This window comes from Lonchura striata, chromosome 1 (assembly GCF_050655825.1).
Source record: "Lonchura striata isolate lonStrDom1 chromosome 1, ASM5065582v1, whole genome shotgun sequence".
NCBI lineage: Eukaryota > Metazoa > Chordata > Aves > Passeriformes > Estrildidae > Lonchura > Lonchura striata.
Genome location: NC_140703.1, coordinates 67721726 through 67748441, shown reverse-complemented (window position 1 = coordinate 67748441; position 26716 = coordinate 67721726). Strand labels below are relative to the sequence as shown.

General features: G+C 34.9%; 1 protein-coding gene across 17 annotated transcripts in view; it reads left to right on the top strand.

Annotated features, from left to right (window-relative positions):
• NBEA (neurobeachin) overlaps nt 1-26716 on the top strand; it is a 450877-nt gene that overhangs the window by 388982 nt on the left and 35179 nt on the right. For all 17 annotated transcript variants that reach the window (XM_085579109.1, XM_085579166.1, XM_085579149.1 and 14 more), the window contains 2 exons: nt 7811-7963; nt 18237-18404. In XM_085579109.1, coding sequence (XP_085435235.1) covers nt 7811-7963; nt 18237-18404 — 321 coding nt within the window. The remainder of the gene's footprint in view (nt 1-7810; nt 7964-18236; nt 18405-26716) is intronic.

Below are 26716 nucleotides of genomic sequence, written 5' to 3'. Positions count from 1 at the left end.
ATGTCTAAAGTGAAGACATAAATGCTATGAAATATGCAAACATTTGAAAGAGAGAAGAATTATTTCTCAAGGAATAAAGAGGGAAGGAACCTCAGAGGAAAGTGATCAGAGTGGAAAAATGCTCATTTAAGCAAGAGAGTGTGAAAAGTTAGGTTGAAGTTGAGTATTCTCTGAATTTGAATATACCCACAAAGGGAAGTAGCGAACTCCTTATTTGTAAAACTTTTTTTTTTCAAAGTAGACTGGCAAAGTGCTGGCAAGGCCCTTTGATTTGCAGAATCTCTGTTTCTTAGCGATCAATCAAGAACGAGTATAGCAGCTAATTGTTGCTGTTTGTTCCTTAAGATCTTAATTAATTTCATTTCTCAATGCCATTACATCAGGGCCAACTTTTCCCTGAGGCTTTGAAGCTCATTCTGCAAAATGATAGGAAAATGAACTCTTATTAATACTACAAATACTTATTTTTTTCAGATTAGTTGTGCTACTGCTTAGAATGCCTTGCAGGCTTTTCAAACACTTTAACCAAGTTTTCAGGGACTTGAAAAGCAGTGAGGGGAACTACTAAGAAATCCCCTCAAAATTTCTGACCATTTTTGTCACTGTCCTAAGGGCAGCATCCACTCTCTTGCACAACAGAAAAGCTTCAGCTCTGAGTGTGTGAATTATAGAAAAACTAGTGGTCAGCTGTCTAGCAGCTTCTAGTATTTATCCAGCAGTCCTGTTAGAAAGTCTAGAGTGTGCAAAAGAGAAGGCATACTCTCTGTTAAAGTTTTCTGTATACTTGTGTAGCTTCTTCTGGCTCCATGTGTAGCTGTACATGGGGGGAAGGGCCTCGCAGTGTGGATTTCCTTGTGATATACATGCTGTAAATTCTTTTCCCATCCTAAAGATTTTTTTAATTTTTATGGTAAATATTTAGTGTATGGAATAAAGGCTATCCATCAAAGTAGCAAACTTTGAAAACTGTTAAGGCTAGCAAGTGTTCATTATTCATGTATTCCTTATCATACAGTTGAAATTCTTCTGAGCTGCTTTAAGTACATTTAGCTCTGATCTTACTAATCTCATTAATTATTGTGGCACAGGTTATGAAATTATTTTAAAACATCATATGTAATGAATTAATCTGACAGACTTCATTGCTGTGTATTGTAAAATGGCCAAAATTTTTGCTCTCAAGTACTGTATTAAACAATTATATTAAGTGTCTATTCTTTTTAACAAGGTCTAATTTAAAAAGAAAAAAAGGTTTTTTGTAGGAAAGTAAAATATGGAAGGTTTTTTATATCAGTTACTGTTTAAGAAAGAGGTATAGTATTTTCAAGTGCTTCAGTAAGTGCTAAAGTAGGTCAATTTTTATTAATGAACTGAGATTTTTAAGTGCTGCAGATGCTTTCCACAACTGTTCTTTTACAGCCTCAATGTTGTCTGAAAAAATACATCCAAAACACTTTCACAGAAATCTGCATTAAAATTTAAAAACCAAATACCTGGAATTTGCAGAAGAATGTGTATCTCTTTAGGAAGCTACATTTCTGTGTGTCCAGCTCCTTTCCTCCCATGCTTGCCTCCTCCCTGGCATTCCCTCTCTCTTTCTTCCTTTCTTTTCCCTCCTTCACTCTCCCCTTTAAATATGTGTAGTCTCTTCTGGGACTGAATTATTTCACACTGAGCTAATGAAATAGGGCTGTGGCAGTAGCTTAATCAGCCTGAAAACAAGCTGTAATTCTGGCATCTCAAATTATGGCAAAAAGTAGACCACCTTTGAAAAATGAAGTGTATGATAGATTATTGCTCAATAAAGGATTAAAGATTTATTTAGACCATTTTGTTCCTTATTCTCAGGTTGTTTTGGTTCATTTTCAAGAGACTCATTCACCTACAGTGGATGAAACAGAATTAATCCAGTATGTGCTGTGTTAGAGTGGTAACACACAAGGGAGAACCTGATAACACAGTTTATTTTATTGTCTCCCTTTATCAACATCGACCTTCTCTTGAGATAATCAGTACAAGCTGGAGGAAGAATGAGCGTTCGTGGGCTGACCTTTGGGGAAGCAAGTCACCCGGAAATGACCATAACTTGGCCAGTCAGCTTGCACATTTTTTTCCTTTCTAACCCCCCCACCTCCCCCTCCAGTTTTTGGTAACATTGACTTCCCCAGAACCTCCTGTTCAGACACTAATCTTTCCTAATACCTCTCAAACTTGTTATATTACTTTTTGAATAGTCTGTTTAGAAGTTAGAAAGCTAACTCTGACAAAATGTCAGTAAAGTGCCTTAGTGTGAAATGGAGGAACTCATGACTGACTCATTGACCCAGTACTAGACTCTTGTGGAATTAATGGATGCCAGGGGATCAACCTTTTGGGAAGAAAAGAAAGAAAAAGACATGGAAGCTTTAAAACCTTGAAGTGAATTATACTAGAAAAGTGGAAACGTCTGGGTTGAATTTGATTTCATTGTAAGGCCATAAAATGGCATACCCTTAGCAAAACATATTAAACAGAAATGTCAGTTTTGATGCAAGCGGTGTACAATTATAATAGTGTTAATAGCAGTCCTCTATCACCTGAAGACATATTTTTAAAGTTTAATTTCTCAGCAGTTTGGATTTGTCACAGGCTTGTAAATCAGAAAATGCATTTGGGGGATGTTTTGTTATATGAAGACACAAGGCATATAATACTGTTAACTATACCTTGGGGTTTTAGTGTAGCTATTAAAATAAACAAGATATCACATTTACAGACAAGAAATGTCTGTTATAATATTCATTTTGCTTTTTTTTATTTTAATACATCCTTCAGTAGCTTTACTGCATCATTCTTCATGTGAGAAGAGCCAAGCTTCCTGAGCAGTTTGAAAAGCAGCTGACTATTAAATGATGGAAAGCTAACCTGTCTTATTAGAAGTGTGAATGAAAGGGGTGCAGAGGAGGTTGCCAGTTGATGAAATGTCAAGGACAACTAGACAGAAATTACTGCAAATATATTTAGATCACTAAAATCCCTATTTTTATTAACTCTTTGAACTCTATATATTTCTTGTGGTAAGAAATTACCCATGACAGGTAATGTACTCAGAAAGATTTATTTAGAACCTTCAATGGGTTTTGGCAAGAGCAATGAAACCAGTAACATTTAATGAATCGTGTCAGTTAATGCAAAATTATAGGTCAGCTGAGTTGCATGCAATAACATATGCATTTAAAATGCTTAATTGGCATGTGAATATTTAAAAAAGGCCAGACTTTTAAAAGTTTGGTTTTCTGTGTCTTTTTTCTTTGCATTCCCTCATTTTATGCCTGCTAAATTATGTAACTTGTAGGGAAGCTGTTTTATAGGTTTGTTTGTTTTGATATTTTCCTTCAAGTCTTGATATGCACTGGCTGACACAATGTGTGTATTGTAGGAAAAAATATTTTAATATTTGTGTTTCATTAGGTTTGTAGCTTTAAACCTAAATTTCTCATGGTAGCTTCAAACTAGCATTTCTTTGCACAGACTTGGCTTTACATTTACCTTTTACCACTAGTGCCACTGAAGGTGCAATAGGATTTTTAAGAAACCTCTTATCAACTATTTTGTCTGTCAAGCAGAAAGGAGATTCAGAGACAGAAGGTCCTCTGTGTCCTATCCCTTGACGTAAATACTATCTCTGAGATACATTTTTCCCCTGCTAATTTTTGAGTCTCCTTGTCCCTATCTTCAGGGTGAATTTAGCAATGACACTTCTGAAGTATGAAACTGGTGATTTGTAAAAAGCTGTGTTGTATGACAAATTACGCTCTGCTCTGAAGTGAATGAAAAATAGCAGATGCTGTCAGAAAAGTATGTGATCTCCATTTCCAATGTAAAGACTACAAAGGTTGACAATAACATTTATTTTGGCTTCTGTGTGATGAACATGTGACAAAATATGATATGGCCAAAGTATATAAAGAAGTAAATTAAATTATGGACTGTTTAGCAATAAATCTACTAGCTGATTTGGGAAGGTTAGAGGACTATTTTGCATTTCTGTAACAAAAACAATGGAGCAATACATCATTATCCTTAATTTAGACTTTTAGGAGCTTGAAGGCTTTAAATCTGGTAAATAATGCTTTTCAAACATGCAGTAAACAATATAAAGAGAAAACAGTAATTTATTCTCAGTATCTGGGATGGATTGATAGCTAAGATGAGAGAATATTTACTTAGATTGCATAATGAAGGATTGAGGGCAGTTATTAGGTTAAACTCCCCAGATGAAGAACACTGAGACCTGTTGATGGAATAATTGTAGAATTGCTCTCACTCAAATTCTGGGACAACAGGGTAGACAGATATCTTGCAGGATAGCATCATAGCTGAACGTCATCTGGAATGGAGGAATGGACACAGTCACCTCTCTGAATTTCACCCTGAAACAGCTATTTATTTGAAGTGTCTGTTTCCTGTCCATAACAGAAAAATTACCAAAAGAGCAGCTCTCTCAAGTCATAATCTTTATTAGAATATGAACTGCCACATGCTTGTTTGTGAAACAAAGGAAAACCAAACTCTGGCTGAGAAAAATGTTAATAGTCTTTGAAAATAACTCCAGCCCTTGCTAGTGTTATCTTTTCCTGCATTTTTTGTACATTCTTGCAACTTTCAGTGGCTTCTTAGTTAACATGATTCTCTCTGGGCCCCAGTTGTCATCTTGCCGTCTCCTCTGAGGTTCGTTCCTGTCGGCTCCTTTTCCCAGGAACCTCCTGGGCTCCATCCTTTCTGCCTCGCTGTCCTTGCTAATCCTTCCTCTCTCTGCCTCTCCCCTTTTATACTTCTCTCAGTGAAACATGCTCAGGGGCCCTGGGGAAGAGGATATTTGCCCTTCTATGCCCAGCCACTGCTTGCCTTTGGCATGAGATAGAAGAGAGCTTCTTCAATTTGTCACAGCAGAATAAACACATAAAACCAAAATTTTTATCACATATCTCTAGCTTGGTTGTATTTTCTATTCATCTAAGTAGCTAAATTCATGAATCTGAAGTTCATGTGTACAGGATGCCACAGGCTTTCATATCTGTGCCTGTGTTTTAGTATATACTAATTCATCCTCTAGAAATGAGAAAGGGATATATTTATTTGAGCTATTTTTAAGCACTGTGATTTCTTAGTTCTAGTAAATAGTGGAGACAACAAAATTACAAGAGGAAAATCAAATGTTGCTAAAGAAAACTGAATGGTTAATACAAAGTATGAGAAATATGCAAGTATCTGGGAAAGGTCACATGTGACATGGCTCACATTTCAAGAAAAATTTCAATTCATGCTAAATAGTACTCAAATAAGCAATGTAATTGTAGGCTGCACTAAAAATAACATTGAAGAGAATGCTGAGACTATAACACAGTGGGTTAGTTCATCTCTTTTAAATACTATGTTTAAGGTTTTTTTACTTTGACTGAAAAAAAAACCAACAAAACAAACTACCAGGAGATGTTCAAGTGAAATTATTAGGATTCTAGGGAGAGTGTTATTTGAAGAGGATTCAGAAGTCTGGCACTGGTTAATTTCCAGAGCACAGGAATAAGACAGCTCAAACTAAACATACACAACACAATAAATCTTATAAAGAAAGTTAATCACATACTTTTGTTTGTTCTATTTCTATTTATGTTTTCTGCTATACCAGACAAGGGAACATTAAATTACCCTGAAAGCAAAGAGCAGCAAAGAAAAACTTACTAAATAGAAATACCATTAAAAATACTCAGTGACTTAAATCCCTTTGTTTCAAGATAGCCCCACAGTCAAAAGGTTAGTAGAATTCAGTTAAACACTAGATGTGTCTCTGGATAGCAGAAATCTTTCAGATATGGTAGATGTAAAAGTCCACAGTTACATGCTATGACATTTAAAACTGAAAAAGGAAATTTAGCAAATAACTTTTCTTTAATGGAATCTAAGGACTTGGTCGCTGTAACATTGCAGGTTATTGTGCCACCATATTGAATAAAAATTGATAGTAATCACAACCAGTGCTATGTGCTTCAAAGCTTTTATACAAAGTAGGAACAAACTTTTCTAACTTTTTCCTTAATAAATTCAGCTTCATTTGAATATTTGCTTTAGGATTAACTTAGACTTTTTGATATTTCTGAGGTCTTTATGAATTTTTCCTTTTTTTTAAGGCAATGCTCTTAGTTTGTCAGTGATTTATGTGGTAGTACATGTTGGGCAGTGAGTTTTGAGTTAGTGATTTGTTGAAGCCCTGAAAGATTTCTGTATAGTTTTCTCCAACTGTGAGTATCATTAATTCTTCTTTGGGCTCCATTAGAGAAAATCAAAGGTCTTTCTTTGGAGCCTGAGATTTAGTGAATCATGTTTTGGGGGAAGGGGGGAAGATTGCTTTTAGAAATACTCTGAATAAATTAGAGGTGTCTATAATAAAACTTAAGATAGGCATTAAATGAATCTTTTTTCTTTTAACATTATAGGATATTCAGAATTTCTCTTATTTTGTTTTTGCTCTAGTTTCTGTTTTATACGTACTCTAGCTAATAATTTAATTGTTTTTTTTCTTTTTGGAATTGTAGCTTCTTTCATAATGAGTTATTAATGTTCAGGCATATCTGTCTCACTTGGTTAATGTTTTATACTAGTTAGATACTGATTAAATTTTCATTTTAGTCTAACCTATATTAGTATACTATGATGTAAAGAAGTAATTAAATTGTCTTCCTAAACATACTTAAAATTGTAACAAATACACTTTTTTAAAAATTACTTTATAAATTTGAAAGATTGCTTTAACTACTCTATTCTCTATGGACCTGCAGATCAGATTTAATTAGATAAGTTTGTGTCTGCAGTAGGGTTGGTTTTGCTTCGCATATCTGCAGCCTTTGAAAGGACCACAAAGAGACTTTGATTTCAGGTGCTGTGTCATCAGTTTTGATCATGTTACACAACTGAATGCCATAATGCTTTTAACAATGTAATTTGGTGAATTTAATCCATATCTGGATATTAGGGAAGACATAGTGGGCTTTAAAGCTTTCTTGTTTTTATTGCAGTTCAATACTTAATGCTAAATTAACAGGAACAAATAGCAATATTCATTGTCAAAATGGATTCCTGTTTAGCTATTCTGGAAATTGGGAAAAAATTCACACCCTAAGTTCCCTATTATTTATTATATGTTGCAGTTATTGATCTTTCACTTTTTAAGTATCCTGCATATCTGTTTGAAAAACATTTGTTGTACAGATATTTTTCCCTCTGTGTATTCTTGAATTTTTCTTACGGTAGAAAAAGATCTTCACCATGTATTATTTTTTATTATCTAGGTAATAAACTTACCACCTTTTCTTATGCAATTAAAGAATTAATGAAAGTAAGATCAAGACACATTTATATCTGCAAATTTTCCCCTTTTGCATATTTTTGTTAAATAATAATTTAAAAGTCCAATATAGTCTCATATTGAAGGCTTAGCACAAATAGTCTCATATTGAAGGCTTAGCACAAATTTTCTTGTACCTGTTATTCTGAAGAAGTCTCCTTTACTCACATGCACTGCCTTGTCTAAAGTTGTGCTTTTCACAAAAGCAGGTATGGGAAAAACAAAGTTTGAGTATTTCATTATGTGGAATACATTTTACTGTAAGTCAAAGAAAGCAGGATATAAAATTCCTTTAAAAAGGTGCACAGAAACAGTAAAAAAAAAAAACAGGAATGCTTCAATATGTAGTACAAGAGAACCTGATTCTGGGAGTACCATTTAGCATCTCTTTTAAATGTGAAGTCTTATTGTGTGTTTTCTCCCTGCTAGGAGTTAATTCCAGAATTTTACTACCTACCTGAGATGTTTGTCAACAGTAATGGCTACAATCTAGGAATCAGGGAAGACGAAATTGTTGTGAATGATGTTGACCTCCCTCCATGGGCCAAGAAGCCTGAAGACTTTGTCCGTATCAACAGGATGGTAAGCTATACTTTAATTTAGTCTAAGGGATTCTATATTTTAGCAAGCTAACCTAATTATGTTTTTCATCTCTTTAGAAGTAGATTTAGAAAAATTAAAATAAAAAAGCACAGAATTTTCATTCTGCCTTTCTTGACAGAACCCTTTATTTTATAGTAGACTTTCCTTCCATGTGCACTGGTTATGGAAAGTTAAATTTACTCTCTCATGAAAAAGCATCAGACATGCATGAGCCTGGCAATACAAGATAGCCTGAAAAATTTATGTCTGTTCCTCCTTGCCATCTTCTACATCAAAAATTAAAAGAATACTATAAATGCTGATATCTTGCAAGCCATCTTGTAGTCATTATTCCCCTGAAGATATGCACTTCCTGTTCATCAAGATGAACTGGAACTGTAGAAATGTGAACATTAGCAAACAACTGCAGCCTTTGAAGAAATTCTGCAAAAGAACTACTCTGATGTAAATCATCATGTGCCCTCCAGAACTTAAGCAGAAAAACCATTTTTTGGTGTATATTTTTAAAAATTTTGATAGACAATTATTTTATTATGGATAAAGTTAATGCATGTGTATGCTTTTAGTACTTTTTAGGAAAAGCAAGGTTTATTCAGATGCTTAGGCCAGCAATACCTCAATTTATGGTATTGTTCTGGAAATAGTTTTTCCTTAATATGCATATTGCTTGTCTTTCTTTAAGAGTCAGGACTGTGATTTCAGTAAGCTGTGGGTTTCCATATGGTTGCCGAACTGCTCAGTTTATGCCTTATTTCCAATAGTGCTTTTGTGGTAGCATTGCAAGTCTAGCAATGTGTTGAATTGTTGGGGTTTTTTTTACTGATCAGTTTGGTAATTTAATTTTAATAATTGTCTATTTAAAGAAAATTGTTCTTTGGGAGTTGATAGAAAAAAAATAGCTCTATGAAGTTCCAAAGAATAGAAGAATATTATAAAACCAAACCTATTCCTAGATGTAGATGATTTAGAAGTGTTCTCCATTTAGAAGAATAAGTGGTTTGACATATGTACAAGTCTCCTAAGGACGTGATGGCAACCTCATCACTTGAGACATGAAATGTACTACACAAACCAGGAGAAATGTATTCTGTCATTGACAGGAAGAAGCTGAACAACATTTCTTGGCTGATTTATCTTATACCACATATATTGGAAAATTCTTTTTAAAAACAAGCAATTGTCTCAGCTGCTGAAAATAAATTCAAAAACAATTTTGTTAGAAAAGGAGGTGTACTGAAAGGATCACTGGAGTCCATCTGAATTCTTGAGTGCGGCATGTGCAATCACAGGCTGGTGTCTCTGGAGTGCCCATGTTGCTGCACAGAGCTATTTTTTGGGTTGTGGTTGTGGCTAAACCCAAACTGAGCCCAGGTGCAAGCAGATTAAAGTTGACCTAGAGGATCAGTTTTGACATCTGAAAGAACAGAAGTGTGATTCCTTGGTGAAAATGGAGAAGCAAGCTGCCACCTATTGGGGGATATAATGAGAGATGCATATTAAGGACTCCCATTCTTAAATTTTGCAAAAATTAATATTTTCTTTCCACAATGTAGGAGTTATTACTAGGAGGATAAAAGGCACTATGTGATAAGAGATCACCTGGAAAAAAGCTTAAGCTTTATTTAATTTCCCTTGTGCAATTCCTGCTCTTTAAAAAGTAGCATAGCAGCTCTCCACAGAAAAGTTTCATGCTGTTGAAGAAAACATCTGCTTACATGAATTTAGAGTATAGCATTTAGTCCTCTTTAGGGCTACAGGACTTGACAGGGAGATAATGAGTGGTTCCACATATGTGTAAGTATGCTCAGACTGCCAGGAGACAGACAAACTGATGTTAAGACGAGTAGTATCATAATTGCAGGCTCCAAATAATTGAGTACATTTCAGATTCTAAAATCACAAATTATAACCCATTTATATCAGACCCTTCCTCTAGTGTTTTCCAGCCCTTTCCTCAGAGATATGAGCATTATGCCATTTTTGTGCAGTTTTGCAGGAGGTGTTTTCTGCATGGCTTTCATTCACCCTATCATCTACTTTTAGCAAGAGCATAATCAGTAGCTAAAATTAATCTCTACACTGATACATGCTGTCTTCAAATGAGCAATCAGGAACCATGAAAATGATAATAAAGTTTGGAACTGCCTACAAAACAGGAGAAAGAGGCATAGATTTATTTGAATTAGATGTAGAACATAGACTGAAAATCACCTTGGGAGGAAAGAATTGAAGATAATAAGAAGCAGAAGTCTGGAAACCAAAAATAGTACCAAAAATAGAGCAGCAGCAAGGTAGGGGTGACAATGAACAGCAATTAGATTAGATAAAATTCTGTAATTCTATATCCACCAGAAATAAATGTATTTTGATGCCATCTATGGAGAATCATTACATCACAGAGGATGTAAACAGTTGTACCTATCTATGGTTCTTTTGAGACTGCACCTGGAATATTAGAGTCACTTTTGGGTGACTAGAAAATAGAAGCATTCACATTTGGATGGAGTTCAGAGGATAAAAGCAAAGTGAATAACTTCAGGAGTTTAAAGAGCGTGATATATGTATAGTATTTTACAAAGCTTATTATGAAGAGCAAGTAGCTAAAGAAGGATAATCCTTTTCATGAAAATGCAGATCGTATGTGTAATAAGAAGTAATGGAATTACAGTTTCAAAATGTAATAATTTGAATGTGTAATAATTTTTCAGAAAAACTTAGTCATGTAGGGTTTTAACACACACAGCAAGCTGCCAGTACCCCGTTTTTTTGGTCACTAGAATGAAACTGGTCAAAGGGAAAAATACAAAGAGATTGGAAAGTTTGACATTCTCTACCTAATGTCTGATTCCATTATTTGAACTGGCCAGCAGATGTATTATTCAGTTAGGTCATCCCCAGGCCAGGCTTTGGCTGTTACATTTTTTTCTTGAGGAAAAAAAATAGTCTGGGTGTGATGCTGATGTGTAAAACACAGCAAGCTTGTGCAAGCCTGGAATTTCTACAGCAACTTAGCAAAGCAAGTACAGAATATGTTTACAGAAAACTAAGGAATGTTTCAAGTAAGGGTTTTCCTGATCCTTTATCTATTAAAATCAGCAGTAGTAATTTCATTTCAGTGGGAAGAAGAATACTATGTGCTAGTGTATAACATACAGTGGGATTCTTTTCCCTAGCTGTTGCTGTTTTCTTGTGTTCCTTTTTTTTTTTTTTTTTTTTTTTTTGTGTGTGCTTTCTGTGGGCATATATGATGTGTAATTTGATGTGGGAGTAAATAAAAATCCTTATATACTACTTGCACATTTATGAATGTAAGCATTTTCTTTAAATAACAGCAAGAATCCAATTTTTTCATCCTGTTATTTACCAAAGAAAACACAGAACAGCCTCAGAAACATCACAGAGGTACAGTGTCATAAATCAGCACAATTTAATCAATTGGTTAACAAGCTTTACTAAAATTCTGTGCAAATGAATAAATAGCAGGCTGGGATTTTTTATTGTATAATTTGATTGTTTGGCTGCTTGTTTTACACTTCAAACTGAACATGGAAGTGGAAGTGGAAACGGTTTTCCATCAAAAGAGGTTCCTTTAAACTTCTGAAAATTAGACTTATTAAAAAGACTGGAAAAGACAGTTAAGTTACTTTCAAGACCTATTACAATATATTCAACATTCAATTTATACATCAGAGATTGTTATAGCAGTTTTATTTATCCATCCAAAGCTAGACTGATTACTATGGAGCTACTCATGAAACATTAATAGAGCACTATGTTCAATGCTAACATGATTATGGTCTGACCTCAGCAGCAGTACAAAGGACAGAGGCAGAAAGTGTCCCTGATAACATTACCCTAATGCTGGGCTCATCAATCATAATCTCCCAGTTTACCAGGGGAAAAAAATCCACGCATAAAACCTTCCACAGATGTGCATCTGTAGTCCTACTCAGCCTCTCAGTCCCCACAGACTCAGAGCAGTCCAAGAGCCAGAAATAGAACAGATTCAGTCAGTAAGTCAAGCATGTTAAATCAAGGCAGGGAACACCACTGTGAAACACTGAAGCACAGCTTTTATAATAAGCATTCTTTAGTTTAGAAACAAAAGATGCAAGATTGTGTAATTCAAAGTTAATTATAATGATATTTTAATTATGGCTTATGCACATATTAAATTACAAATTGCAGTGCTCAGAAAAATGTATTCATGATAAATTATATTTTTGAAAGACTAAACGATGTCTTGTTTTTGTTCTACATAGTTTGTTCTTATTACATAACTGTTACTAAGATTAAATTTTCTTTCTGTCTCTGAAATGATTTATTTGCACTCCTCTGCTGCCAATTGCATTTTTGTACCATTCCCTGGCTATTCAGAAGGATGCATAGTATTTCATAATTAAAAAGCTTCTTGAATAGTCATTAGAAATATCTAGCATGAAATCTTTGTGTTATGAGAATCTAGAAGATCTTTTCCTCCTCACCATTTCTTTTCTACCAGATAAGAAGTCGATAAGACTTGATATTACTTCCTAAAAAGTCGCTTTGATTTTTTTTTTTGGTATTGCCAGGTTATGCAATTAAAACTTGTTTAGGCAAAAGAGGTTTCAATCTACTTCAGATTTTTAAATTACTTTTAGCAGTGTTTTTTTTTTTTTTTAACTTGCTATACTGCTGAAGAATCTTACTTGTATCGTGAAGACGCTTACATAAAGGATCAGTTTCTCTGCAGATATCCCTGAGTGACCCAAATCTGTATGGTGTACTTCTTTGTCACTTCTTTTAAAATATTACTTTGCTTAAAAGAACATAACTAATCTCAGATAGCAGTTTTGCCTGAAATACTTTATGAGGAAAGTCAAGGATTTAACTTTGATAGTCAGTGCAAGGAATAGTAACTGTAGAAGAGAAATATTTGGAGGAGAGAATCTGCAATTGCTGCAGAGGACTATGGATACGAGGGGAGAGGAGAGGAGAGAAACCCATCTCACAGGCTGAAATGTTTTTGAGCAGATCTGTAAAACCAAACTATCTCAGAGTAATTATAAGAAAATATATTTAAATATATTACATATAATTTAATAGCAAGATGGAAAGGTTTTTGGAAAGACAGTTAGCATATGGATATGGAGGGCAAGGCAGCAAGGCAGGAACTGCAGAAAGAGAAGGTGCAACTGTGGTCCAGACAAGTTGCAGCTCTAGTGACAAAAAATACCTGGATAGATATTTTATAAATCCAGAACTTCTGATGTTTTATACAGCATATAGTCTATATTACAATAAAAACCACTGCCTCCTACTGACATGCCTGTGAAAATATCTTTAAATATGAAATTTGAATGACCATAGGGGAAAGTGTGCAGCATTCATAAAGGTCATAAAAGAGCTATAGTAAGAAGCAATTTGGTTTATAATAACTTTGTTTCATTTTAACATCAACTTACTAATACCTTTTTTATTTTACAACAGCCATAGGTCAGATTTTCAACCTGTGGAACATATGTACATACACTTGCCTGTTGACACGCAAAACCCACCAAATATGCATATACTAGATGCATAATTATGCCTGCATTTACCTATTAGCAATAAAAGCCACTCCACTGGAAACAATAACATAGGTAAACACCTTCGTAACAAAGGTAAACACCTTCCTTAAAACAAAACTCATGAAAAAACTTGACTGGAATTTTGCTCTTTGAAAATGAAGCCCTAGTAACTGTTCAAATTAGTTCATTTGGGGAGTGCTTGAATAAAACTGTTTTGTGTACATTTTAGTTATGATAGATAACAAGGTGGATTTTGGTTCATTTCTGTTTAAAAATATTTAAAAACCATATTATATCATTATACAGATATTACATAATTATATAAGTAATAATTTTTAAATGTTTCTATAGTTCATACTAAAAATGATCATAAAATTAGAGCCCTCAAAATAATTTAAATCCAAAGTGCTGATTTTTATTGCAATCACCAGCCTATTTTAAGGATATTATTGTTATTTTCTGTATGTTTTTCCTACTGTACCTACAAATTATGTTTTATACAGAAAATTCCCTCACCCTATTCCCTACTGAGCATTGCATATTCTTGAGAAACCAAACGATGTACCGCTGACAGTGAACAGCTCATAAATTTTCAGGAGGCACTTACATGGAGGGGAGTAGCCTGTGCATTAGAGCAAATTAGGGAGAGGATTCTGCAAGTATCACATGAGTAGCATTGCAGAAGTACTTGGAAGAAACCAGGTCAGACCTGATACAAGAACCTTTTCCCGGACTAAAATAAATTCAGACTATAAAGCCTTGACCCACTGAGGGCGAGGTGGGACTTTGTAGCATTTTGGTGCCCCTTTCTTGAAGACACCTTTCCTGTTTTTCATGCCTGGTGCCATACCCCACAGGACCCGACTGGGAGGCTGTGAGCAACACACAGCACCATTTCATCCTGCAGCTGGAGGCTGTGCAGTGCTAAAGCCCATGAAGAGCCCTTCTTCTTCATAGCTCTGGCTTCTCTCTCTACCTTCTACTTTGGTCCTTTCCCTAAATTCTGCATCAAACCAGTGTTACACCACACAGCTTCCACTCTTCTGAAAAATATAGCTCAAAATAATTATACTCCCTTGCTATACATTTCCTCAAAGTTTCTTCAAGAAACTAAGGTTCTTGCCCAAGGAATTAAGGACCATTATACCTGTAAACATAGTACAATAAATCTGTTAAAATAATTGGAGACAAAGACATGATATGTAGTTGTTGAAAAGTAGATAATTTAATAAATAATTAAATATAATTAAGTAGTTAATTAATTATTAATTATTAAATAAAATATTAAATAACTATTAATCAGTGAGAAATATAAGTTCTCCAAACCTGCCAGGGTCAGTAAGACCTTCTCTAAAATGAAAAGGTGCTGAGTAAGGGCTGGTCATGTAAGTGGAAACTGCCTTAGGGAAATAAAACATATGTGTTCAACTCTCTTAAGTCTTTTAACTTGAAAGGTCAAAAAAAGTGCAGTTCCCCTCATGAGCAAGACTGACAAACTGGTAACAACGAACACGGTACTCAAGGTACTTTTTACCTGAATCTCCAATGGCAACCTCTCTTCCCACACCTCTCAAGTGACTAGAATGCAAACTGTGGACTCAGGGAACAATTTCCCTCCCACTTTAGGAGAAGATCAAATTGGTGGCCACCTGAGGAACCTGAGCATGCATCTATGGCCCCTAATGTGTTGAATCCCAGAGTCCTGAGGAAATGACCTAGTTGTCAAGCCACTCTCCACAAAATATCATGGCACTCAGGAGAAGTCCCTGGTGATTGGAAAAAAGACAGCATTGCTTCCATTTTTAAAAAGGGTAGAAAGGAGGGCCCTGGGAACTACTGGCCACTTGCCTGGGAAGGCCATAGAATAGATACTCCTAGAGGCTGTGCTAAGACACATGGAGGGCAGGAAGGTGATTTGGGACAGCCAACATAACTTCCCCAAGGGAAAGTCTTTCCTGACCAACCAAATGGCCTTCCATGATGGAATGATGGCATCAGTGGACAAGGGAATTGTTCCAGGCGTCATTTGTTTGGACATGCTTTTGACACGGTCCCTTGTAACATCCTTCTCTCTAAATTGGTGAAAGTTGGATTTGATGGGGGGACTGTTTGGTAGATAAGGAGTTGATTGGACAGATGCATCAGCTCAATTATATCAGTGACAAGTGGTGGTCTGCCCTGGGGCCAGTACCATTTAATATCTTCAACAATGACATAGACAGTAGGATCAAGTGCACCCTCAGCAGATTTGCAGATGGTACCAAGCTGAGTGGTGTGGTTGACACACCTGAGAGCTGGGATATTGTCCTGAGGGATCAGAACAAGCATAAGAAGCAGCCCATGGGAATCTCATGAGGTTCAAGAAGACCAAGTGCAAGATGCTGTGTCTGGGGTAGAGAAATTCCCAGTATCCATGCAGTCTGGGGGACGAACAGATGGAGAGCAGCCCTGCCAAAATGACATGAGGATGCTGGTGGATGAGAGACTGGACATGAGCCAATAAAGTGTTTGCAGGTTGGAAGGCCAACCTCATCCTGAAGCAGCATGAGCAGCAGTTCAAGGGAGGTGTTTCTGCCCTTCTCTGCTCTGCTCTGGAGGGACCCCACCTGGAGTGCTGCTTCCAGCTCTGGGGTCCTCAGGAAGGACATGGACCTGTTAGAGTGGGTCCATAGGAGGGTCACAAAGAGGACCAGGGTCTGGATTATCTCTCCTATGAAGACAGGCTGAGACAGCTGGGATTGTCCAGTCTTGAGAAGACTCTGGGGAGACCTTATTGTGGCCTTTCAGTACTTGAAGAGTCCAGTGAAAAAGATGGGGACAAACTTTTTAGCAGAACTTGTTGAGATAACATCAGTGAGTAATGGCATTAAATGAAAAGAAGATAGATCAGACGAGATATAAGGAAGAAATTTTTTATAGTCAGGATGATGGAGCACTGAAACAAGCTGCCAAGAGATGTGGTGAATGTCTCATCTCTGGGAACATTCAAGGTCAGACAGGACAAGGCTCTAAGCAACCTGGAATAGTTGAAGATGTCTCTGTTCATTGCAGTGGTTTTGGACTATATGACCTTTTAAGGTCCCTTCCAACTCAAACTGTTTAATTATTCCATGTTTTTGTGATTCTAACACCAGCGAGAGGATATTAGATGAGAAAAGTGTGAAATATGCTCATTTAAACCAAGCATCGATTTTTTTCAAATGTATTGTCTAATCTTTGAGTAATCAAAAGTTCTTCTGTTTTCCTGAAATTATCTTAATATTCTAGAAATAAAAATGCTAATTTTGACCAAAGAAATATGTAATAATTTTTTTGTTAATCACATGTTAATAAATAAATAATATATACAGATCAAAAGAAACTTTTAATATGTGGACTTCAGATACTCAATAGAGCTCTTAGGCTTATTGCTGCAAGTGGATTTGATGTGGATGCTAGAAAGATAACTGGTTTTAAATTCTAAATTCTTAAAAAGCTTTATCACATACAAAAGGAACATTAAAATTTGAGTACTTGAAATAAGGAAATGCTTTATTGGTTGCTGCTGTAGCATACGTAATTTTATTCTTGCATACTAGCATCCTGCATTTTAACTAATATAGAAGTCCTATGAAAAAGATTATATGGAATTATGTAGTTGCTGACAATATAATGTTGTACATGCACAGTACAATATAATTAAGGATATGGCATTTTAAAATTATTTGTTGGGAGGCATGCTTTGAAACGAATTAGTATTAGTTTAATAGTATTAAGCAATGTGAATGCTATTTTGATAATATTGCATTATGCATATGATGGCTTCTGATTTTGAAAAGGAAACAACAAAATTTTATGGTTGTCTGCAACATTTCTTTATAGCTTTTTATGGTATGCTGAACTTAAGCCCTTGAAAACTGAGCAACATGTCAGCTCTTAAGCCAGAGCCTTCCCATCCATTTTCATTAGAGATAATAGTCACTAGTTTTGACAGAAAAGGGTCCAGTTTTCCACTAAAGCACAGAGTGGTTCTCTTCCATGAGGAGCATTACAGGGAAAATCTCTGAGGAACGGTTGCATGATGACCCAGGCATGGTTTGCCTTGTCTGAGGCTAGTCCTGCTTGTGGGGTGGTGAGGAGGGGGCAGCTGCCAGTAAACAGGGCATGGCATGGTGCTACAGTACCTTATGATTAGTTCTGAAGCAGCCACCTTTTGATGTAAATGAACAAAATTAATAATCTTTTCCCAAAGTTTATCAACTTGTAAAATCTGAAATTTCCTCAGAAAGACATGAAGTTCTGTCCTAGCTGGAAAGTGTTCATACTGAGTAGTGGCACTGTGAAAAAAACAGTGAAGGAATTTCCATTTTAGATTTAAGACTAATTATAACTATTTTGAACATGAGTTGGAAGACTGCTTTCTTGAATTCTCTTTCCCATTTCCATCTTTTTTGGGTTTTTTTTTGACAAATTGCCTAACCTACTTGAAAAGTCCAGAATTTATTAAAATACTTGCAGCTAGGAGAAACTCAGTAGCTGAGAAGAAAATTAGTGTGATATAAAGGTGAAGGAAAAAGAGAATATTTTTACTAGTAATCTCAATAAAATAAGTTATATTTTTTAATGTTCAAAAGATTTCAAATATATCAAATAAGCCTGAAGAGAAAATGTAAGGATGCCTGCTATGTTTTCTCAGTTTTCCTAATCTGGAATTTCCCTTGCAGGCCCTGGAAAGCGAGTTTGTATCATGTCAGCTTCATCAGTGGATTGACCTTATATTTGGCTACAAGCAAAGAGGACCAGAAGCTGTGCGTGCACTCAACGTTTTCCACTACCTAACATATGAAGGCTCTGTGAACCTGGACAGTATCACTGATCCTGTCCTCAGGGAGGTAGGTGCTTACTGTCATTGCATGCTAAAAACTGCTGTCATCTCACAAGAAATGGTACTTTTTCCATCTTTCACTGCTGAGCAAAATGGATGTGTTTGACTTGATTCAGGATTTAGGCCCCAGGTGATTTTAGAAGCAAGTTTGAATAAAATAGCAATAAAACAAATGAACCTAATAGATTTAATATTCAGTTATGGTGTAGGAAATTATATTGCAATACATATTCTTTAATATAGTGTCTGCTACGTTTTATAATTTACTTGTATTAAGTCCACTTAGTAGAACTGAAAAACTGGAAAAAAACTTGCATCATAGTCACAGAGGACAAAAATCTAAACTTTACAGTCAGATGATGGTAAAAATGTGTCTGAGAAAGAATGTATTTTCTAGACTGACTGCAGCAATTATCTAAATTACTTTTAATCACATAAATTCTCATCAAACGGTTATCAAAATAGAAAATGCTTTCTATTTGTTGTGCATTCAAGTACTTATATTTATATATATGTATGAATTAAATATATGTACTTTTGCAATATATACAAGTGAGTGTTTTAAATTAATCAGTAAATTAAAAAAAAGTTCTAGATATTGTGCTACATTTTCTTCCAATGACTGTATTTGTTTTCACTAAAAGTAACAATTTTAATTGTGGTTTTCTAGTACCTATTAATTTGCATGATGACTTTCTAGCAACATTCATTTGTTGACTAAAACAATTGAAATTTGGTGGAAAGTGTGAGGAAGCAACAGCTGCTAGATGAGTACTGCTGTGAAGAAGCTCTACACACAATCTTCCATTCCCCCAGATAGCTGCCATCTGCTGTATGCAAAACAGTAATAATGTACATTGCCAGGCAATGGGGTTTTGTTTGTTTGTTTCCAATCTTGCAGACAGAAATCTACAGATTTCAGGAAAAAGTAAATTCTGGAAAGCATTCATTCAGCTAATTACTGAGTTTTGTGATGGTTTTGGTGTTTTTTGAATTTGTTTGGGTTTTTTTGTGTTTGTTGTTTTTGCTGCATTCTGTTACTTTTGGTAGCAGAATTAAAAAACCATTCAGATCCCAGGCTTCCTATAACTGGATTTTCACTACCTGCCTTAGATTTTCTAAACACCTAATATTTTCTTCATTTTAAGACTGGCCACAATTCCTTTGATTCCTCCTGCCTCAAGTATTTCATGTTGACATCTGCATAATAATTTTCTGGATTTAAAATTTTGAGCATGAGAAGAGTCATGCTCTTCTAGAGATAAGAAGAAGCAATGCTTTTTAAAGTATAAAACAAGTATCAAGCACCATGAATACAAGGAATTTGCATGGCTTATGGTCCTGATCTGTATGGGCAAACACTCCTATGTCTTGACTTTTAGTGTCTACTCCCACAAGACAACTTGTAGGATTGAGGTCTATCTGTCTGTCTGTGCACCTTATCTAGCATCTTGTGATATGATGAGATTCTTCAGCTCTCCTAGGGCTCTACTTGCTTGCATATCTTGTCATCAGAAATTTAAGAAAATTCATGGAGTTGTTTTTGTTACTTGTATATCTAACTCATGCCCTTTAAGTCAATAATATATAAACAACTTCTTAGGCAATTAACACTGTCATTTTAATTTAGAAATGATGCAATTTAGAATTAATTGCACCATTAAGTTTTCCAGGAAAATGCATCTCTCAGTATCCAAATGCCCTTGATGTTTATTTTGTAAATAAACTAAAATGTTGTGGTCCTGTGTCACAGAGGATGGTGAATGTTCCCAATACATGGCTGTAAAATAAGCCAATCAATACAACCTTATTGGCAGTAGCCATCATCAGACCGTGGGCTTAAGTAAGGCAGTAACTGTGGCCATAACTAATTTCATATTGAACTGAGTCCCACATGAATCTATCCAGTGAAATAAATCTCCAGATAAAAAATATCCTCTCATTTACATTTGAGCTGATTGAAAGATATAATTTCAAAAGGTGGGGCCCTGTGACCTGTTTATGCTGTACTTTGGCCCTTTCACTTTCACACTTTACTTGAGCACCTCGCTTAACCACTAAAAAAGATGTTCTTAACTTTCTGTAAAGAATATTAAAATTACTTCTGTAATCATCTATCTACAGAAAAATATTTAGCAGTGGAACAACTGATCCCTGCAATTCCTTACATATTTCTCATATGCTTTGGGAGCTCTTCAAGAAATCTCTACTGTTTAGTATTGGAAAAATGGCCATCCTCTGTTATTGGTCTTTGCAGATCTATTGAATAGGAGATTTTTCCATTGGATTTTCTTTCTTCATTTTCCATTTAGAAAAATCCTACAGATAGAAACGTTAATACTGGGATAGCGTTAAGTTTTAGATTACTTTAGTCTATGAAATCACATACATCTGCCCCTGGAATATCTCTTTGGGAACTTAAGATTTGTACTGGATGGGTAAAATAAGTTGGTTTAATTTCGACATAATCAATTTGATTTTTTCAAACAACTTCTTAATTTCTGGTTCAACAAAAAATAATTGGTCATGATAATTTACCTCAAGTTGTTACAAGGGCAACAGGAAAGTCCTGATGTATATACCCCATGGAATAAAAGTATAAAATTGAATTTAATGGTTTTAATTTTTTATGATTAGAAATTGGTAAATTCTCCAGTTCTATCAGCTGTAATGCTCTCATAGTCACATATTGGAAAATGATTTTCATATTATAGTGAGGAGGAAAAAAAACATGTAACAAATAAAATGAACATTTCCCAGGCCCAAAATCCTTCTTTTTTTTTTTTTTTTTTTTATTCACTTCAACATTTTTAAAGTAAAAGCAGTGAGGTGGAACTAAAACTTGAACATCTTAAGGATATTGATTCATTCTTACTTGACAGGTGGAATAATGGTTGCAGCTCTAACCACAGCAATTACAGCATTAAAATGTCAAGAAATTAGAGGTCAGAATAACAGATAATTTTCTTCCTTTTGTCAGATTAAAAATTGACATTCTTTGACAGCACAGGATTTCTGGCTGAGAAAATTATGACAGCTTAACTCATCTTGTACTTGTAAGGCAGTAATTGATAATGAACTTTACCATGACAGTCTTCTCCTGTGGAGAAACATGACAGAACATCCCTGGTACAAAGCCTGTATCTCTTTTTAATATGTAAACAGTAGTTATATTGGACATTAGATGTTATTTGGAATTGTCTTTACTGTTAGTTTACATCATAATCCAAATCCTTTTCCACTAGACAGACTTGGCTGACTTCAGGGAATTGATGGTGAGAATGCTAATATATAAAGAACAATATAGCACTTTGATGTTATGGCTCCACTTCTTTGGTAAAATATAGTTCCTCCCCTGGTTTCTCCCAGAATATCTGTAGATTTTAGGAGCCCTTTTCTTCTTCAGAGACCTGGAAATGAGGGCACTCAAAAATCCTTTGAGTTGTACTTTTTTTCAAGTTAGGAACTCATATGACACAAAGTGTTGTGGCTGAAAGGAAACAACACAGCCATACTGGTAATTAGAAAATGCAATAGACAAGACAAAATTATTTTTATTTATTACTACCTTAATTTAATGCATTGTAGATGAAACACAAATAATTAAGTGGAGAGCTTAGTGCATAAAAGGGTAATCACATGTAGTACTGAAACCACATCTAACTTGCAGAAAGATATTTGGGGTTTTTTGATTGATTTTTTTTTTTTAATCATAGACAGATCGTTATTTATTTCCTTTTTTACACTTTCACCTTGTTTGTGATTAGAAATGTTTTGAAAAATCGTTTCAGCTTTTGGTTTGCTTTGGACTTAGGCTTTGTATCATCCTTGTGTTGAGCTGCAAATCCTGCGTAGTAGTACAGTACAATGACTTTCCTGTGACTGTTGCATCTTTACCATATGCTTACGTCTCCCCACTCCAGCAGGAGTTATTGAAAGGATGTAGTAAAGCAAGGCAATGTGAATCGAGTGGGCTCAGATATTTTTCCCAAGCACCTGTCAAGATACCTGAGCATACTTGCGACTCACACAGCAAATTGAAAAATTATTAAAATTGCTAATGTTTGACAGGCAGTTGCTGTGCCCATAAACTAATCCTAGTAGGACAGTTTTTCTGGCAGCTAACAGAGCATATGGCCTATGTAATATTTATTTCTTTGGTGATGACTTGATATTTAGCATATTTAAATAATTTGAAAAATCATAATCATGTGCTAGTCTTGCAGTGCTTTTCAGCTACCCTCATTTCTGGGTTATATTTTTCCTCTTATATTTTCTTCTGTTATCTCTTTCTTTGATCTGACAGGAATAACAAAGCATCCCTCTGGATCTGCTATAGTGAAATATGCCCACAGGAAGCAGAGTAGATCACATCAGTTTTCATTCTTTTTTTCTCCTTTCATTTTTTTCCCCCTTCTTGCTGAAACACTTTTTGCTACTACAGAGGGATGACATGATAGGGCTGTCAAGACTCAGCAAGATAGATATATCTTTAACAAAGGGAGCTGGAGTGCTAGCCCTTCCCTGGTGACTGAATCTGGCAAATTTATGGGGAAAAAATTAACACACTATTCTAATAGCACTATATAACACTTTCAAGGTAGCACCAGCCATTGCCACCAAGTGCTTGTTCTTCCTTTCTCTCAGAGTTATTAGTAATTTATTCTGATTTCATTTTTAACTTGTTAAGATATTTTTCTTCTGGGAGCTGTTTCTTTGATGTGACAAGAGTATCAAAACCACCCCTATGGATCTGCTTGATTGAATTGTACCCACAGCACTGGCCACTTATGTGTTCACTTGTATTTAATTGCCTCCATACAAGGGACGGTCTTTGCTTCCTTTCTAGGAGCAGTCCTGTTTAAGCATGAATATGGATAGTGGTGAAATTAGTTGGAAGCTGCTTGTAGTATCAATATCTGCTTTTTTCAAAGTTGAGTTAAAGAATTCAGGTAAAAGCTGTCATCAAAGTAGAAATTATTTTCCAGTATGCTAAGGGCTCTATTCTCTAAGAAATGTGTATTACATTCTGTTGATTTTTGTGAAGAAATCTACTTCTTCCTCATCCCAAATAATGTTTTTCCTAAACATACAGAACAAATTTTTTTTATATATATTTATACTGGTTTGTATTATATTTGGCCTGTGTGTTTTATTGCTTTAAGGGATTATCAGGAGAATATTAATGGATTTTATAAATGTTTCACTCCGGTAATATGTATGGATAGAATAGAATAATTTGAATGTCTTTCTGGTTAGTTCAGAGCACTGTATCATTCTCTAAATGGAAAAGGGAGAGTTTTTATTTGCTATCACTTTGTTATGATAGCCCTCTGTAGATCAAGAAGCAAAACACAGGGACTTTTTAAGGGTAAGATATTTATTTCAGTAGATAAAAATTTCTGCAGAAGACACAGAATATAGGAAAAGACATATTGAATCAGAATATTCAAAAAGGAATGAATATAGATTGCATGAGGTCAGTTACTACTCAGTAACTGCCCAATGTATAGACTTCTACTTGGATATTAATGTGTGCACTTACATATATTTATTGTTCAGAGAAAAGGGCTTTCAGAAGGTGTTTTCTTCAGAATTACCAAAACATTTTAATTATGCATCCAATTTAACTATGAAATTACTTTCTGGGAGGACCTACCCTAAGTAACACAAGCTATTTATGACAAGAAGTCAAAAGTCAGATTCTGATCCATACGACTCCAATTTAAAAGCATCCTTCTACCATTCCTTAAAACAATTATCCACAGTTAGATCAATGATTGATCATGATATCTCCAGTTAATGAATATATTAGAGATGAGAGATAGTCAATATTTCAAGAATCCTTGATGATCTGAATTCATGACCATTCCTGGATCATGCTGTTACAAGTTTATAGGAATTCATAACCTTTTCAGAATCAAGAAAGATACAATCTCTTAAAGTAAACAAATGGCATTGGTTTGTGGCACACAGGTGGAGTTTTTGTCCAAAATGGCCCATTAGAAGGTTTGGGATTTGTTTATTTTTTATTGTACTTATGATTAAAATGCTTTTTATCCAGGCAGAGCTAAGCACTGCCACTCAAAGAGCACCACCAGCTTTACATTAAGCATTCAAATGGAAGAAATGATGGTAACTTATTAAGCTGATGAGAATTGAATCAGCCTATTTATTACATATTTCAGGTCATTCATTCATCTATACTGCAGTGATTTTGTAAATAACCCAAATTCCAGAAAAATGCCTTCTAATACTTCAGCCTACCTGAAGTATTATTTGGAATAAATTCTTTTGCCCATTCTCATCTACATTAGAAATTCCATGAGCATTTCAAACCCTGGAGTCTTACTCAAACTGAGTTTAATTTTTTGCCGATATGAAAAGAACATTAACCACAATTGCTCTCTTTTATTGCAGAAATATATAAAATATAGGTCTTGTGCACAAAAATTTCTTCTTTATTGTCTGGGTTTTCTTTTTGTTTTTCTCTATATGGATGGCAGGTACCAATTTTTGTTTTTTAAAATTAGCAACAAGCATTTTCACATACACATAAAGTAATATTTTATGCAGGGGAGAGAGATGTGAAAATAACTGCAGCCAGTTGTAACAGAAATAGCTGGAAGGGACTTCTTTTTTCCTATTAGCATAGATTTCAGTTGTATTATGCTGTCATTACCTCAGCATAAATTAACCATTATTCAAAACATTTCCCACAGAGTAGTTTATTGGAACAGATATTACTCAGTCTAAGTATCTAGTCATTCACTTAGAAAGATGCAAAGCTGAGCTTTCTAAATGTTTTAAACATATTGATAATGTGCCTCTTTTAATGCCATTTTGAAGTCTGTATACAGTATATCTATATTATTGTTTTCAATTTATGTCAAGAACAAAGTGAAGTTTTGAAGAATGTGTTCTGGGAAATAAACCAAACAAAATTATTTCTTTATAAACTAAACCCTACAAATAACTGAGAACATTTATTTTGAATGTAACAGTATAATCTTGTTCCAAAACTGAAATTCTAATATACACTGAAACCTGATGAATAATATAATATTTATTTTTACCTGTACATTTTACCTACTTCCCCATCAGTCCTTTTTCAGATATGAGTTTTGAAGATTTGCCTGTTTTCTGAAATACATCTTATGTCCTGCAGTGGATAAATTGATAGCTCCAGATAGCTGGAGCCTAATCATAAGCACAATTTGTAGTAAAGAATATTGGCTTTCAAAATCTCAGTGCACCTTCTTAAGGTGGGAACAAGACAGATGATTTGTGATAGAAAGACAGAGCTGAGAGTGAAGAAATAAACCTGCATTTACTTTCTGTTCAGATGAAAAATGAAACCACTAATGTTATATTGCCTCATTCTTTACTTTGTTTTATTTCATTAACAAGAAAATATTTTATTCAAGGGGTTTGAGATTTCTTTTTGTCAAAGCAGAAGTAGAACATGAAGTCACATTTTTCGTTTTGTATAGTTTTATGTTTATGAAAAAAGAATACACATACTAGATACTGTGGTTTTCTGAGCCTGTTCTGCTTTCCAAGCATTAAAAATGTCTTCAGTCATCATGTTTGATTTCAATAATAAACCAGAAGAAAAAAACATCACAGCTAAAATGCATTCTTTGATGATTAAGCACCCTTTCCTCTTTTATTACAGCCCAGCTTTCAGAAGGCCTGTTCTGTTCTTTGCTTCCCTGTTTTCCTCTTTTTTTTTTTTTGTGTTTTCCTGAAGGGGAAGTTCTTAATTGTAAAAATAAGTAAAAATAAATATGATGTGTATGTTCTACACCGAAACATGTGTAAGTAATTCTTCTGGCAGCAAAGGTCACCAATTATTTGAGGTATTAATAACATCTATTTTCCACAACAATTCTCTAGACTTAATCTTTTACCTTCATTTATTTACTTCTACATAAAAGATGTCAGTGTCCCAGCAGTTCAAAGGACTACTTGCTTATGATTGTCTGAATTCTTGTCAGCTACTGGCAAAATTGCTGCAGGGTATGAGCAGTCAGTAATAGAGTCCCTTTCATTCAAGTTTTGGTTAAACTTCCTCTTGGTGTGGTATTTTCTATTTGGGTTTACCAAAAAGATCTCAGAGAGTTCAGGGAAGAGCATCCTAGTGATGAGAGTAGTATATTGACTTAAGGACAGGATTTCAAGAGCTTGACAGAGCATAAGAGTCAAAGCAGATGTATGGCAGAAAGGCAGAAATATGGAGAGTGCTCCTGCCAATGTATATATGGATATTGTTAGGTTTGGTGCCAGATTAATTAGCACTTACAGGGTCAAATTCAG